The sequence below is a fragment of the Adiantum capillus-veneris genome, chromosome 29 (genome assembly GCF_014529385.1).
Source record: "Adiantum capillus-veneris isolate H3 chromosome 29, ASM1452938v2, whole genome shotgun sequence".
NCBI lineage: Eukaryota > Viridiplantae > Streptophyta > Polypodiopsida > Polypodiales > Pteridaceae > Adiantum > Adiantum capillus-veneris.
This window is the reverse complement of record NC_140959.1, coordinates 80,707,361-80,719,861: the sequence shown is the minus strand read 5'-3', so window position 1 is coordinate 80,719,861 and position 12,501 is coordinate 80,707,361. Positions and strand designations below refer to the sequence as shown.

General features: G+C 46.8%; 1 protein-coding gene across 4 annotated transcripts in view; it reads left to right on the top strand.

Annotated features, from left to right (window-relative positions):
- Positions 1–11,999, top strand: part of LOC147419468 (uncharacterized) — a 149,309-nt gene extending 137,310 nt beyond the window's left edge. For all 4 annotated transcript variants that reach the window (XM_086505589.1, XM_086505586.1, XM_086505587.1 and 1 more), the window contains exon 10: positions 11,650–11,999. In XM_086505589.1, the coding sequence (XP_086361715.1) occupies positions 11,650–11,701 (52 nt within the window). In that variant the 3' untranslated portion in view covers positions 11,702–11,999. The remainder of the gene's footprint in view (positions 1–11,649) is intronic.
- The last annotated feature ends 502 nt before the right edge of the window (positions 12,000–12,501 follow it).

Here is a 12,501-nt window from a genome sequence, read left to right as displayed (position 1 = left end):
TGCATCTGCCTCTCATTATCACAAGTCACTAGTTGAAGCGTGGGATAAAGTGGTTCACTCATATAAAGATGCTCTGCTTGGTTCCACATCTGCGTCATTGCCTATCCATCAACACCCCTCGCAAGGAATGCAGGTGGAGACTGCTTTATTGGCTATTGGTATGGAGGCAGATGTGCCAATGGGCACCTCTTCTTGATGATTGCACCGTGTGATTCTCCTATAAATATTATTTAGGTGCATTCTCCTCTTAGATGTTTCATGTATGATGTGCACGGGTTGTGCAACCACGACAAGTGGAAGCTAACCTGGCATTATGTACATACACATAAAGCAGACATAGTAGTATTACAAGAGCAAAATCAGCATGGGTTCGTTGGTCAATCTTTGTACTATGCCGGGATTTTGGATTGCTTATGCTGGTGCTAGTTCTTTTTCGGGTGTTTTGATGTTGGTGCCACATGAATTGCAGTCGATCTTAGCTCACAATGACCCGGTGGGGCAATGGATGGTTGTTCAATGTCTTGTACAGGGGAATATTCTAGAATTTGTTGGTGTTTATGCTTATACTGTCTCAGCACAAAGAAGTCGCCTTTGGCAAGAATTAGACAAATACCCTTGGCGTTCGCATGCTTTTTGGTGTGGAGATTTTAATAATGCACTTGCAAACACGAACAATACATTTGGTCAGTCATAAGTTGAGCTTTGAGAGTTCTTCTTGGGATACTATGGTCAGTATTACAGGTATTTTGGATTTGTGGGTCATTACTCATTCTTCAGAGCGGGGTTGTAGTTTTACTCATGATGCTCACTCTAGATATAGAGCACGATTGGATCGATGGTATTTGTTGGGCACTCCGCAATATGATATGTTTGCATGTGATATGAGGGTTGATCATTCCTTTACCCTATCTGACCATTTCCCTCTTTGTCTTTTCGTCCATTTTGAGGCACTGTCTACAGATTCTCCTCTTCCTCGCAAGCTGTTATTGCATATCAATAATGCCCATCTTTCACACCAAGCCTTCTCTATGTTGATTGAATTGGTAATTCCTCCACTTGTCTCTCATATGTTTATTGATGTGGATGTGGCTTGGTATCGTTTTGTTATGCGGATTCAAGCAGTCACAATAGATTATGGTACATGGTACATGCATCAGCAAAGACACAAAGTGCAAGAAGACAAGGCAACTTGTCCAGACTTGGAAAGTCTTGCGAATTCTATACCGCTTACTGATTCGGAACAAGAGAAGTTATGTGCGGCTAAAGTCTCTTTGATGCATAATAACAACAGGAAACTTGAAAAATGGAAGGAGACAATATGCTTTCATGGATAAAGGCTATTCATCAAAACAATTTTTTAAGCATTTGCACCATTCGCGACAATCTATGGCTATTAAAAGAGTTCAGGATGATGTTGGACAATGGACTACCAATAAATTCAATTAGCGAATTCCATGATGAATCATTTTCAACGGGTTTTTGCAACTCTTGAGGCTCCCTCAAGCGAGATTTTGCAAGCCAGATAGTTGTTGTTGTCGTATGTACATCCTATATTGACAATGGATGATCTAGCTACTCTTGACACCAGCTTTACTGAAGCTGAACTGCACGATAGTTTGTTGCATCTTGGGTGTTGGAAATTGCCTGGATGGGACGATATTACGGTTGAATTTTTCCTTCGCTTTTGGGAGTCTCTTAAGTAGCCTCTGCTTTGCATGATGAATCATACATGGACCACACAATCTTTGCTGCAATCGTGGAAAGGACTGGTGAAATTGTTGCCCAAGCAAGCACTGTGTGAATCCTTCTCACATTGGTGTCCTATTACGCTTATGCCGGTCAATTACAAATTGATGTCGAAGATAATAGCTACAAACATTAAAGATCATTTGTTTTCCGGTATACATCCTGCTCAATATGGATTCATTCCTCGTTGACAAATTATGGATACTATTGCTAATGCTTCATAGGAATTGAGTATGCAAAATATACGGGTCAAGATGTTTTTATCATGCAAGTTGATATAGAGAAGGCATGCATGCAGTTTTTTCTACCGTTATTAAATTGGCCACCTCGTCGTCTCCAGGCCTTCATGTCTCGGATTTTGGAGCATTTTGGTCTACTTGCTCCCAAAAAAAGGCCTACGATTGCTCGCTATGGATAAGCTATGTACTCCAAAGCATTGTGGTGGTCTGAATATTCTACAGTTTTGTTCTCATGTTATTGCAAGGAAGGCCACCTTGTTATTGGTACTGGTGGAGCAAAAACAGCCCTGGATGTTGATGTTTGCGTTTTTGTGTTCTCATGCGGTTTCTACACCAGCTTTTGGGCATTGGAAACCTTCATTCTGGGATGTGGTTTTTAAAAAAATTGAAGCCACTATACTTGGCTGCCTCCTTGCTTCCGGTCTTACAGCTGATTTGAATATTGTCACAATTTTTTTTTTGTGGAATGGTCCTCCCAGACAGGCTTATTTTCTCTCCGAAAAGGCATTGAAAAGATCTCAGATGTGATCAACGCTGATGGATAGGTGTTCTCGTTAAGACATGCTGCTCTTACTTTCGGTCTTGGAATGCATTATAAACACATGTGGAATACCATTAAGGATCTGGTTAATTCCATATCTCCCATTCCGTTGCTTGTTACTAAGGATCGAATTTGTGATTGGCATTACGTTGGTTTTTCGATCCTCTCTATATTTGCAAAGAAGGTGTATTGTCATTTGCAGTCATCTTCGTGGATATAGGAGCATTGTAATAAGGAATGGAATATGTATAAAGGTGCTACATGGTGGTGACGTATGTTAAGCTTCCTTTAAAGGAGCAATTGTTTTCTTCCAACTGGCAACTTTCTGGGCTTCAGAAGATTAGCTTCCTCGCGATGTGTTCGTTGTGGTGCGTGCAATGAGAATATTCCACATTTATTGTGGTCTTGTTCTCATACACAACAATTTGTGGATCGCATCTCTACATCTCTTCACATGCGTTTCCTTGGGATACATTTTGCTCGATTTTTCTTGCTTTTTGGAGTGCTTTCACCACTCCTTCAGCCCTATGCATACTTTTTCGACTGGGTTAGGTTCTGGGTGCTATGGCAGTGTGGAGAGCACGCAATTTCCTCATGTTTCAGCAGATTCGAGTGGAGTATGTATCCTTCTTCAAAACCTCCCTGCAACAGTCTCCTAAATTTGCCTATGAGTTGGATGAGCTTCCCTCCAATCATTACAAGCTCTACTTCGATTGTTTTTTATTTACTGCTTGTAATATTTTCTATGGGTTTTCCTTGACTTGAGGTTTCCCATTAGTACAGTAATTCAATCTGACACTACTTTTAAAAAAAGTGTGTGTGTGTGTGGAGAAGCTTTGCACTCCGAAGCGTTTTGGAGGATTAAATATTTGGGACCTTCACCGCCATCATCTTGCGAGGAAGGCCACGTTATTGTCTATCCTTGCGCAACAATCCCGACCTTGGACTCTCATTATAGCCTCAATGTGTCAGTAGGTTACCACTTCCGCCTTTGGTCACTGGTAGACGTCACTCTGGGAGACTGTGTTTGGCAAGATAATCGGTCATATTCTTGGTTGTTCCCTTATCTCTACTTGATACTTGGAAAGCCGTTATGGCTCATCTTTCATGGAATGGCAGGCAACCACAAGATGGGAATTCGTTGAGCGTGGAAAGTATTTATTGGAGCTGAGCTTTTGCTCTTACTCTTGTAGATCGGCCGCCATGCGCGGCTGGCTTTCTTTCTTGTCGTGGCGTGCACACGGTGGATGATGTGGTCGACATGTATGGCACTTTGATTCGTTATCCTCAGGTGGTGAGCGCATGTTGGCTGACTTCTTACTCGCTCAACCATTGACAGTTGGATGCCGCATGCTGGATTGGACTTTATGGGACACCTTTTGTTGACATTTCTGCCCGTAAGGTTTATACTTCTCTCCGTCCTTTGTCTTGGTTGGCTGACCACTGTAATGCATTATGGTCTTTGCACAAATCACATCGATGGAGGAGGAATGATCTTACTACAATTTTGAAGAGTCATTTGCCTCTCAAGAAACGTCTGTTTTAATGGCGCTGCTTGTTGTGAATGCTCCCTGTCGGTACCTTCCTTAGTGCGTGTCACATTAGCTCTTCTTGTTGTGCTAGATGTTTAGCCTTTGATGAGACAATCAGACACCTGCTTTGGGATTGTCGTTTTACCAGGGCCTTCTTGGACCGCATATCCGCCTGTATGCGTCTCCGTTGTCCATCGGCATTTTCCACATACGTTTTTGGCTCTTTGGCATTCTCTCTGATCCCCTTCAACGTTTTGCAGCCTTCTTCACCTGGGTCAGGTTTTGGTCTCTATGGTCCTTATGGCGCCAGCACAACTTTCGCCTATCCTGTCAAGAAGATGTGGATCCCTTTCCTCTGTTGCGGATTTCACTTGGACAATCCTTACATTTTGCCCTTGATATTGGGGACATATCCTTGGATATCCTACAGCTTTACTATGTGTGATTTTAATGCCTTCCCCTTACAGAACACCTTTGTATTCTTCTTTGTATCTGATCTTTCTAATGGGTTTTCCTCATGTTGAGGTTTCCCATTTGTAAATTAATCCAAGATTTACAAAAAAAAGTGTGTGTGTGTGTGTGTGTGTGTGTGAGAGAGAGAGAGAGAGAGAGAGAGAGAGGCGAAGCAACCCTGCGCGAAACCCCCTGCGTCTCAGCCTGCGCGAAGCTCCCTGCGTGAACGTGCAGCCAGCCGCGAGCATCACTACACGTGCTCCTGCTGCTGCCGCGTAACCCCATCCCTGCAGCGTGCACCCACGGCGTCTCCTGCCTGCAGCCCGTCACCTCGCGTTCCTCCTCGCGCTCTGTTGCTTGCAGCCCCACGCGTCTCAGCCTCAGAGAACCCTAATCCCTGAAAACCCTAATTTCTCGAAACCCTAATCCCTGAAAACCCTAATTTCCTGAAACCCTAATTCCCTGAAGAACCCTAATTCTCCGAAACCCAACAGTCCGCCAACCCCACCTGTTTCAAACCTTCACCGTGTGCATCGTTCTACTACCTGCAAGGGAAGGAGAGAAAGAGAGAGAGCGTGAAAGAGTTCAAGCTTCACTTTGGGTCTTGCTTTTCCCGTTTGCCAATCTTGCCCATTCTTCATGGCGGCTTTGCCGGTCTTGAGTGCCACACACGGCGCTCCATCACCACTTGCCTGTCGCGTGGATTGTACTGGTGACCTGTTGACACGCATTGACTCCAAAATTCAACACTTGGCACAGCATGCCTTGGTTGGCCGGATGATTGGACAGTCTCCACCTCGCTCTTCTATACGTGATTGGTGTCAAACTGCACTGGGCACTACTCAGGGACGGGTCTTGGAACTTACATTACTTGGCAGAGGCATATTCATGGTACGTCTTTCAGATCCCGCCACTGCCTCAGCTCTCCTGGCTCGCTCTCCGATACTCTCTGATCGCAGAATGATATACTTGACGAGGTGGTATCCAGAGTTCACTACTGAGGAGTTTGACAGCCGACATCTTATTCCCAGATTCCCTCTGACGCTTTCCTTCCCGGATATGCCTCTCCATTTTATTGATGAGCATCTCCTTCAGATGATTGCTTCTCATTTTGGCACAGTAGTTCCAGGATCCTGCATCTTCTCATCTGGTCCAGCTCGCATTTAGGTCCTGGTGTTTGGGGATACTTCATTACCAGATACAGTTACTGTGGCTGTGTGTGATCGAGACTACTCTTGCTGAATGGTAGTCACTGGCCGCCCAAGACAGTGTTTACGTTGTCACGAGATGGGACACTTGGCACGCGATTGTCCCACTCAGCCACGCCATCGGCGACAACAACAGCCAACTCGTGGCACCCACACTCAGCCACGTGGTCAGCATCCACAGTCGGTTCCTACTACTACTACTCGAGCACCTTAGCAGCCTAAGGGCGCTCCCAGAGCTTCAACCCCCCATGTTCCTCCCTCTGCTTCAGTTCCTACTGAGACTGCATGGCAAACAGTAGGTCGTAACCATTCCTTCCGTCCTCGTCAGCAACCCACCCCGCAAGCAACCCCCAGTGTTAACTCTCCTGCTCCCTCTCAAGTTTCCGCCACTCCCTTACCCCCACCTTCTCCTCGCCATTCTTCTTCTTCAGCCCAGGATCACTTACCTCTGCTACCAGCTCCTCCTTCACTTGCCATTTCCCTGCCTACTCCTTCCCCTATTCCCGAGGTCCCTATTCCCGAGGTCCCTATTCCCATGCAGATGGATCATTCACCGTTGCTACCTCTCCCTTTTCCTCCTCTCCCTCTCGCCCTTACTCCCCCCCCTCCACCTTCTGGTCCACCCCCTCCCTCAGCCGCTCATACTTACGTCCCACGCAGTTTTCTCAGCTCTTGCCCTCTTTCATGGGGCACCCATCGAGCTGAAATCTGCGGTGACTCAGAAGGACCATTGCGGGTGCAGCTCTACCTTATGCACCACAAGCCAGGTTGTGTTCCCTCTTTAATAGGCAATCGCTCTCAGCCTACTCATTCCTTTTTCCTTCCGTTCCATGCAGCTCAGGAATGGTCCGAGGATCAAGTTCTGCATTTTGTGCATGCACAAACTATGGCTCAGCTTAATTTATGGTTGTCTACTTCCGCTCCAGATGTATTGTCTCCACACTTCCCTTCCTGTATTGGTGCAATGGAATGGAGTGATGTTTATGCTTGCTATTCATTGCCTATAATCATTCATGTATCCTCAGATGTGGTGCTCCCTATGTCTATGCGCATTTGGGGTGTCAAAGCTGCAGCATCGGTCATGCAATGTAAACAAGCTGAGGTCCGCAGTTGGTGCAATGAGACGCCATATTTTAGAGAGGGCTTGCGGGTTGCTTTCCTCCCGCCAGAAGCTCATCCCTTGGATGGCCTAGCTGCCTCCAAGAAGATGCGTAGTTAGTCAGATGCTTTACCACTTTCTCCATGCAGACTATGGATTTACATGTAGTTTCTTGGAATACTAATGGTTTACAGACTTCTCGGGTAAGAGGTTCACGTAAGCTTTTACTTTGCAGAGATTTACATGCTCATGTAGTAGGCACTGTGGATATATTACTAGTACAGGAGCATAAGACTGCCACTCCCTTTGGTAATCTCATGCCCTCGGGCGCTCACACTTTTTGGGAGCCTGCTCTAGGCATTCATGGACAGAGTTGTGGTGTATGCATTTCAGTTGGGCCAGGATACTTGGCATCAGTTCAGCAGCATGGCACACTTGTCGCTGGCAGAGCAGTCTATGTTTCTATCCGGATTCGGGACTCTACCATTGGCTTTATGTCAGTATATGCACCCACTACTCCTCAGGAGAGAGCTACTTTTTGGTCCTCCTTGGTTGCTGCTCTACCTGCTGTGGACTCTTGGGTTGTTGGAGGCGACTTCAACAACATCGAGAGCGACTCTGATTGGCGATCGCTCACTCCTCCAGTTCTATCATCCATTTCTCCAGATGAGCAGCCAGCTTGGGATCGATTTCTTCTAGCTATTCAAGGTGTTAACGCCTGGCACATACCCTCTTTTGGTCACCACCCTGCTACACTTCATTACTCGTGGGGGTTTCAGAGACAACAGGGAAGACTATTAGAGCGACTTGATCGTTTTTACATTGGCCCTTGGGCAGCAGCTCTAGGTGGATTTACTACTATTTGGCGAGGGACCAGCCTCTCAGATCATTTTCCCATCTCATTGTTTATCTCTTTCACTAGATCTGCTGCACAGAGACGAGGCTGCCGCATCCCTGACAGTGTTCTCACCACTGAAGTTTTGCAGCAGCAGATTCGTGACTTGTGGTCCACGGGTGATTCTTATTGTGGTCCCCTTGGAGAGTTCCTTGCCCATTGCATTACTAAGTCTAGTATTTACTGCCGTGATCAGACTGCTAGTATTCATCGTCAGTTGAGAGTACGCGAGTCTGACCTCCACATTCCTCTTGGTTCCACACAGCGCTTGCTTGAGGAGTGGCCTCAGGATGCTTATCTCGTTGCTAGACAAACAGAGCTCACACAGGAAATTCGTCGTGTACAGGAGGCTAGGTCTGAGTTCACTCATCATGCTTCAGTATCTCATTGGACAGCTAAAGCTGATCGAATGAATAAGGACTTCTTCACTGCGCATAAAGAGCGCCCTTCTGGCACCACCCTCAGGACTTTGTGCGATGCTCAAGGAACACTTCATATGCATCCTGATGTTATTCTTGATATGTCTGCAGATTATTTTGAGGCATTGTTCACTGCTGATGTATGCACTACTGAGGTTTTACTTGCTCGTGAGCAGATCTGGCATCACACCCGACGTCGTTGTACAGACACTATGGCAGAGATCTTGTTGGCCCCATTCACACTTGCAGAGCTTCATGCTGCTATCGAGAGTCTAGATCCATCTTCCTGTCCAGGCGAGGATGGCCTCACTAGAGATTTCTTTTTGACCTATTGGGATGTATTGCATATACCACTGCTTCGTGGTTGTCAAGATATCTTTGCATCAGGCTATATGCATCCGGATCTTTGTTCAGGTCTCATGTCTCTTATTTCGAAGGGGGGTGACACCACTCAGCTTCGCTAGTGGCGGCCTATTACCCTACTCCCTTCGGTCTATAAGATATCAGCGTTACTGATCAGCCATCGCTTGCGACCGTTCTTACCAGATATTATTCACACTTCTCAGACGGGCTTTGTCATGGATCGATGCATATTGGATAATATCTTCACTTTTTATGAGGCAGTAGAGTGGGCCAGATCATCTTCTGAACCTCTCGCTTTCTTCATCCTTGACTTCGAGAAAGCATACGATCGTGTTGAGTGGGAGTTTCTCAAAGGATCATTAGCCAGGATGGGTTTCCCTTTGAGATGGATCTCAGGCATTTCCGCTCTCTTCAGGACTGCCAGCAGTGCTATTACTATTGGTGGTCGTGTCAGTCGCAGTTTTGAGCTCTCTCGATCTGTCCGTTAGGGATGCCCTTTAGCAGCATATCTGTATCTGTTTGTGGGAGAGACTATGTCCGACTTTCTTCGTGCTCAGAGTCATGCATTTCGTGGCTTGACCATGCCAGTACCTTCAGCTCCGGACCTTATTGATCAGGAGTTTGCTGATGACACTATGCTGATGTTGCGCTATTTGCTAGCAGCTCTTGATGCCATGCGGGGAGCCCTGGAGGTTTTTTGCATTGCCAGTGGTGCACGCATTAACTGGCATAAATCCTATGGATTATTGGTTGGCAGTGATGACATACCTACTTGGGGGGTAACTGATGGTTTCACATGGCTACAGCCAGGTCAGACATGCAGATATTTGGGCTTTCAGGTTGGATTCGACGTTTCCTCACAGCAGCAGTTTGCACCCGTACAGCAGTCTATTCGTAGGAAGCTTTGTCATTGGTCTTCACATCATCTGTCGTTGGCTGGCCGTGCATTGGTCGCGAACCAGGTCATTCTGGCTATAGTATGGTATACGGCCTCTTGTTGGATGCTACATTCTGGAGTGATAGCTCAGCTCCGCAGACTCGTGCGGAACTTTTTATGGAGTGGCACAGATGGGACTACTGATACTCGTGCTCGAGTTCGCTGGTCCACGATTATTCGTCCTAGATCAGAGGGTGGCCTTGGCATTATTGATCCAGAATTACAGAGCCGCGCCCTTCTTACCAAGCTTATTGTTCGGGGTCTTTTTCCCGGCTAAGAACCTTGGAAGATGCTTCTTCAGGCTGCTCTTTCCACAGCGACTCCGCGCCACGGCACTAGAGATGGCCATACTTGGCAAACAGGGTATCGTTTTCTCTTTACGGATGCCCCCTTGTGCACCAGCACTCTCTCCCCCTTCATCCGATCGCTCCTTCAGATTTGGGTATCCATGCGACGAGCTATCAAACGCTCACCTCCCTCATGCCGTGAGGAGATTGAGCGCAAGCCTCTCATTTGGAATGATGCAGTTCTTGATTCTTCGGTTAATCCACCCCGTCAGCTTGGAGAGAGGACTCACATTGATTGGGCTGCTTGGGACACTGGCCCTGCTGCCTCTATGCGGCTATTTCATGAGACACGTATGTTGGATGCAGATTTTGTGGCAGAACATTATGCATTGGTCGCGGGGTAATAGACAGACTGCTTGAGATTGGCTCTGCCATTCCTTCACACTGGGACGCAGTCATGCGAGGCACAGTTCTGATGCCTCCACATTGTGGCTGGGACGGCCTCTTTACTCAGAGCACTCTCTTATTAGTTCGTTTCGACACCATGCTGTTCACAGTTGATACTGACTACTCTTCGGGGATGCATGCTAGGCTGACATATGCTACTACCTCTCCGCGCCTTGTCTACCCCGGCGCTCGATGGGAGGCCATACGAGTAGTTGGCTCACGCGGGAAGCGTCGTTGTGTTGACCCCCGTTTCGCTTCCGCTGATGCTGCACTTTGGAGGCTTTGGGTGTGGGAGGGTCGTGCCCTATCTCAGCTTTATTGGGACCCAGGAGAGTGGCATTGGCCTCACTCTCACCCCACCGGCGCACATGTATCATTCTTTGAGTACACAGTCAAAATTGGAAGATTCGCATTGATGAGACAGCACCCAGAGCAGCCCACTCGTATGCGTTTCTGGTTACATTCAGGTCTCTCCCATGCCTATCTACAACAGTTTTGGTCAGCCATCTGGGATTTACATGTGGCTCGTCGTATTTCCTTTTTCCTGTGGATGACTGCACATGCCGGACTTCCAGTTGGGACTTGGTTAGCTTCTATGGGTCATGATCCGTTATGTACTCGTTGTTCTTTGTGCCTACCAGAGTCACATGCACACTGCCTTTGGTCACGCTCGTCTTCTCATGCAGTATGGCTAGCAGTTTGCTTTTTACTTAGCAGAGCTGGTGTTCAGCATGGATTTCTCACTTGGAGATCTGTCTCCTGGTTGATGCCGATGCCCGGACCGCACCTTTTCTACGAGGGCTCAGACACAAATTCAGCTCTTATGCTTACCATGACTGGTTACCGGCGAGGGACTTTGGCTATGTTACCACAGATTGCTTGGCATTGGGATCCTCAGACACGTGATGAAATCTTCTCAGTCATCACTAGCATTGCACTCTGGAATGTTTGGAGAGCTCGGTGTCTTCATATTCTCAGTGCGGCTCCCCAGCTCCTTCCAGATACCCTCACTGCCATTTGGCTGGACATCATTCACACCCTCATTTGGCAGTGGGATTCTTCCTCAGGTACATCTAGAGCAGCCGAGGCTCGTCGATTTGACTTCCTTCGGCGTTGGGCCCGATCTCCACTCTTCTTCACACTTACAGGTGGACAGATGACATGGCATTATGCACCTCCTCAATGGTTTCTCCTCCACTCATCATACAGACCACCATGAGATTGTTCTAGTCGAGTTGTCACTATAGTGGCTCTCAACCTTACATTCACCTTGTACACCCCACGTGATAGGCTATTTTGGCATCCGTTGGGGATTATCTTGTACTCAGTAATATACAGCCCTGATTTTTCCAAAAAAAAAAGAGAGAGAGACAGAGAGAGAGAGAGAGAGAGAGAGAGAGAGAGAGAGAGAGAGAGATTTGGAAATCTGTTTTGTGTTTTTCAATCATTGGCTGTCACCAACAAACCAGTTTCCTGATTGCAGATTTGCTGTTGAGCTTGATGGGTTGATAAAGAAAGGAGCCATCTCTCAGTGAAGTCACAGCAACTCCTCTCATCTTTTGGCATTCACATTGGGAGATGGTGTTGCATAGAAGCTGTGGAGAGATCAATGCTCTCATTCATTTTGAGACGGACATGAGAGCTTAAGTTTCAGGAGTGCTAAAACTGGAAGCACTCTTCCATTCTTTCTTGAGTACTATGTAGGCATCGCAACATTTGGCCTGATGATCCGTTGGATGAATTCGTGATGAGATTGTATCTGCCACTGATAGACCTGCATTACTCAGGTCACATTGGCATAGCTTTTTTTCAAAAATGTGAAGCTTTTCTTTTTTCAGATCAATAGAGAGGGAGGAGGAGCAGGGAAAGGATACAGGGTGTCCTTTCCTCATAATTAAGGTAACCCCTGATGGTGACGGGTGTATGTTGAGGGCCATGGGGGAGCCTTGATTACGGGGGAAAGGACACGATATGTTCTTTCCCAGCCGTCAAGTGTCCAGGAAAGGGTGTCAGAAGAGTGACAAAAGCTGATGAGGTGGCACTACATGACTGGTCTGTAGGCAATGACAAGTGTTCATTGTTTTGTTTTATTATGAGTGTTGAGTTATCAACCATCTAGTGATGCTTCACCAGGATTCCTGCGAGGAAATAACAACAGATATGTTGCTGAGATTAGCAGCCCCCTAACCTTGGACCTTGAGGGGGGATATGAGTTGGAAGAGAGGAGATACATGCAAATTTTTTCAAGTGTTGGTCTGCCCGAATCTCTCTCTCTCTCTCTCTCTCTCTCTCTCTCTCTCTCTCTCATAACAGGTTTTGAGTTCCAACTTTCCTC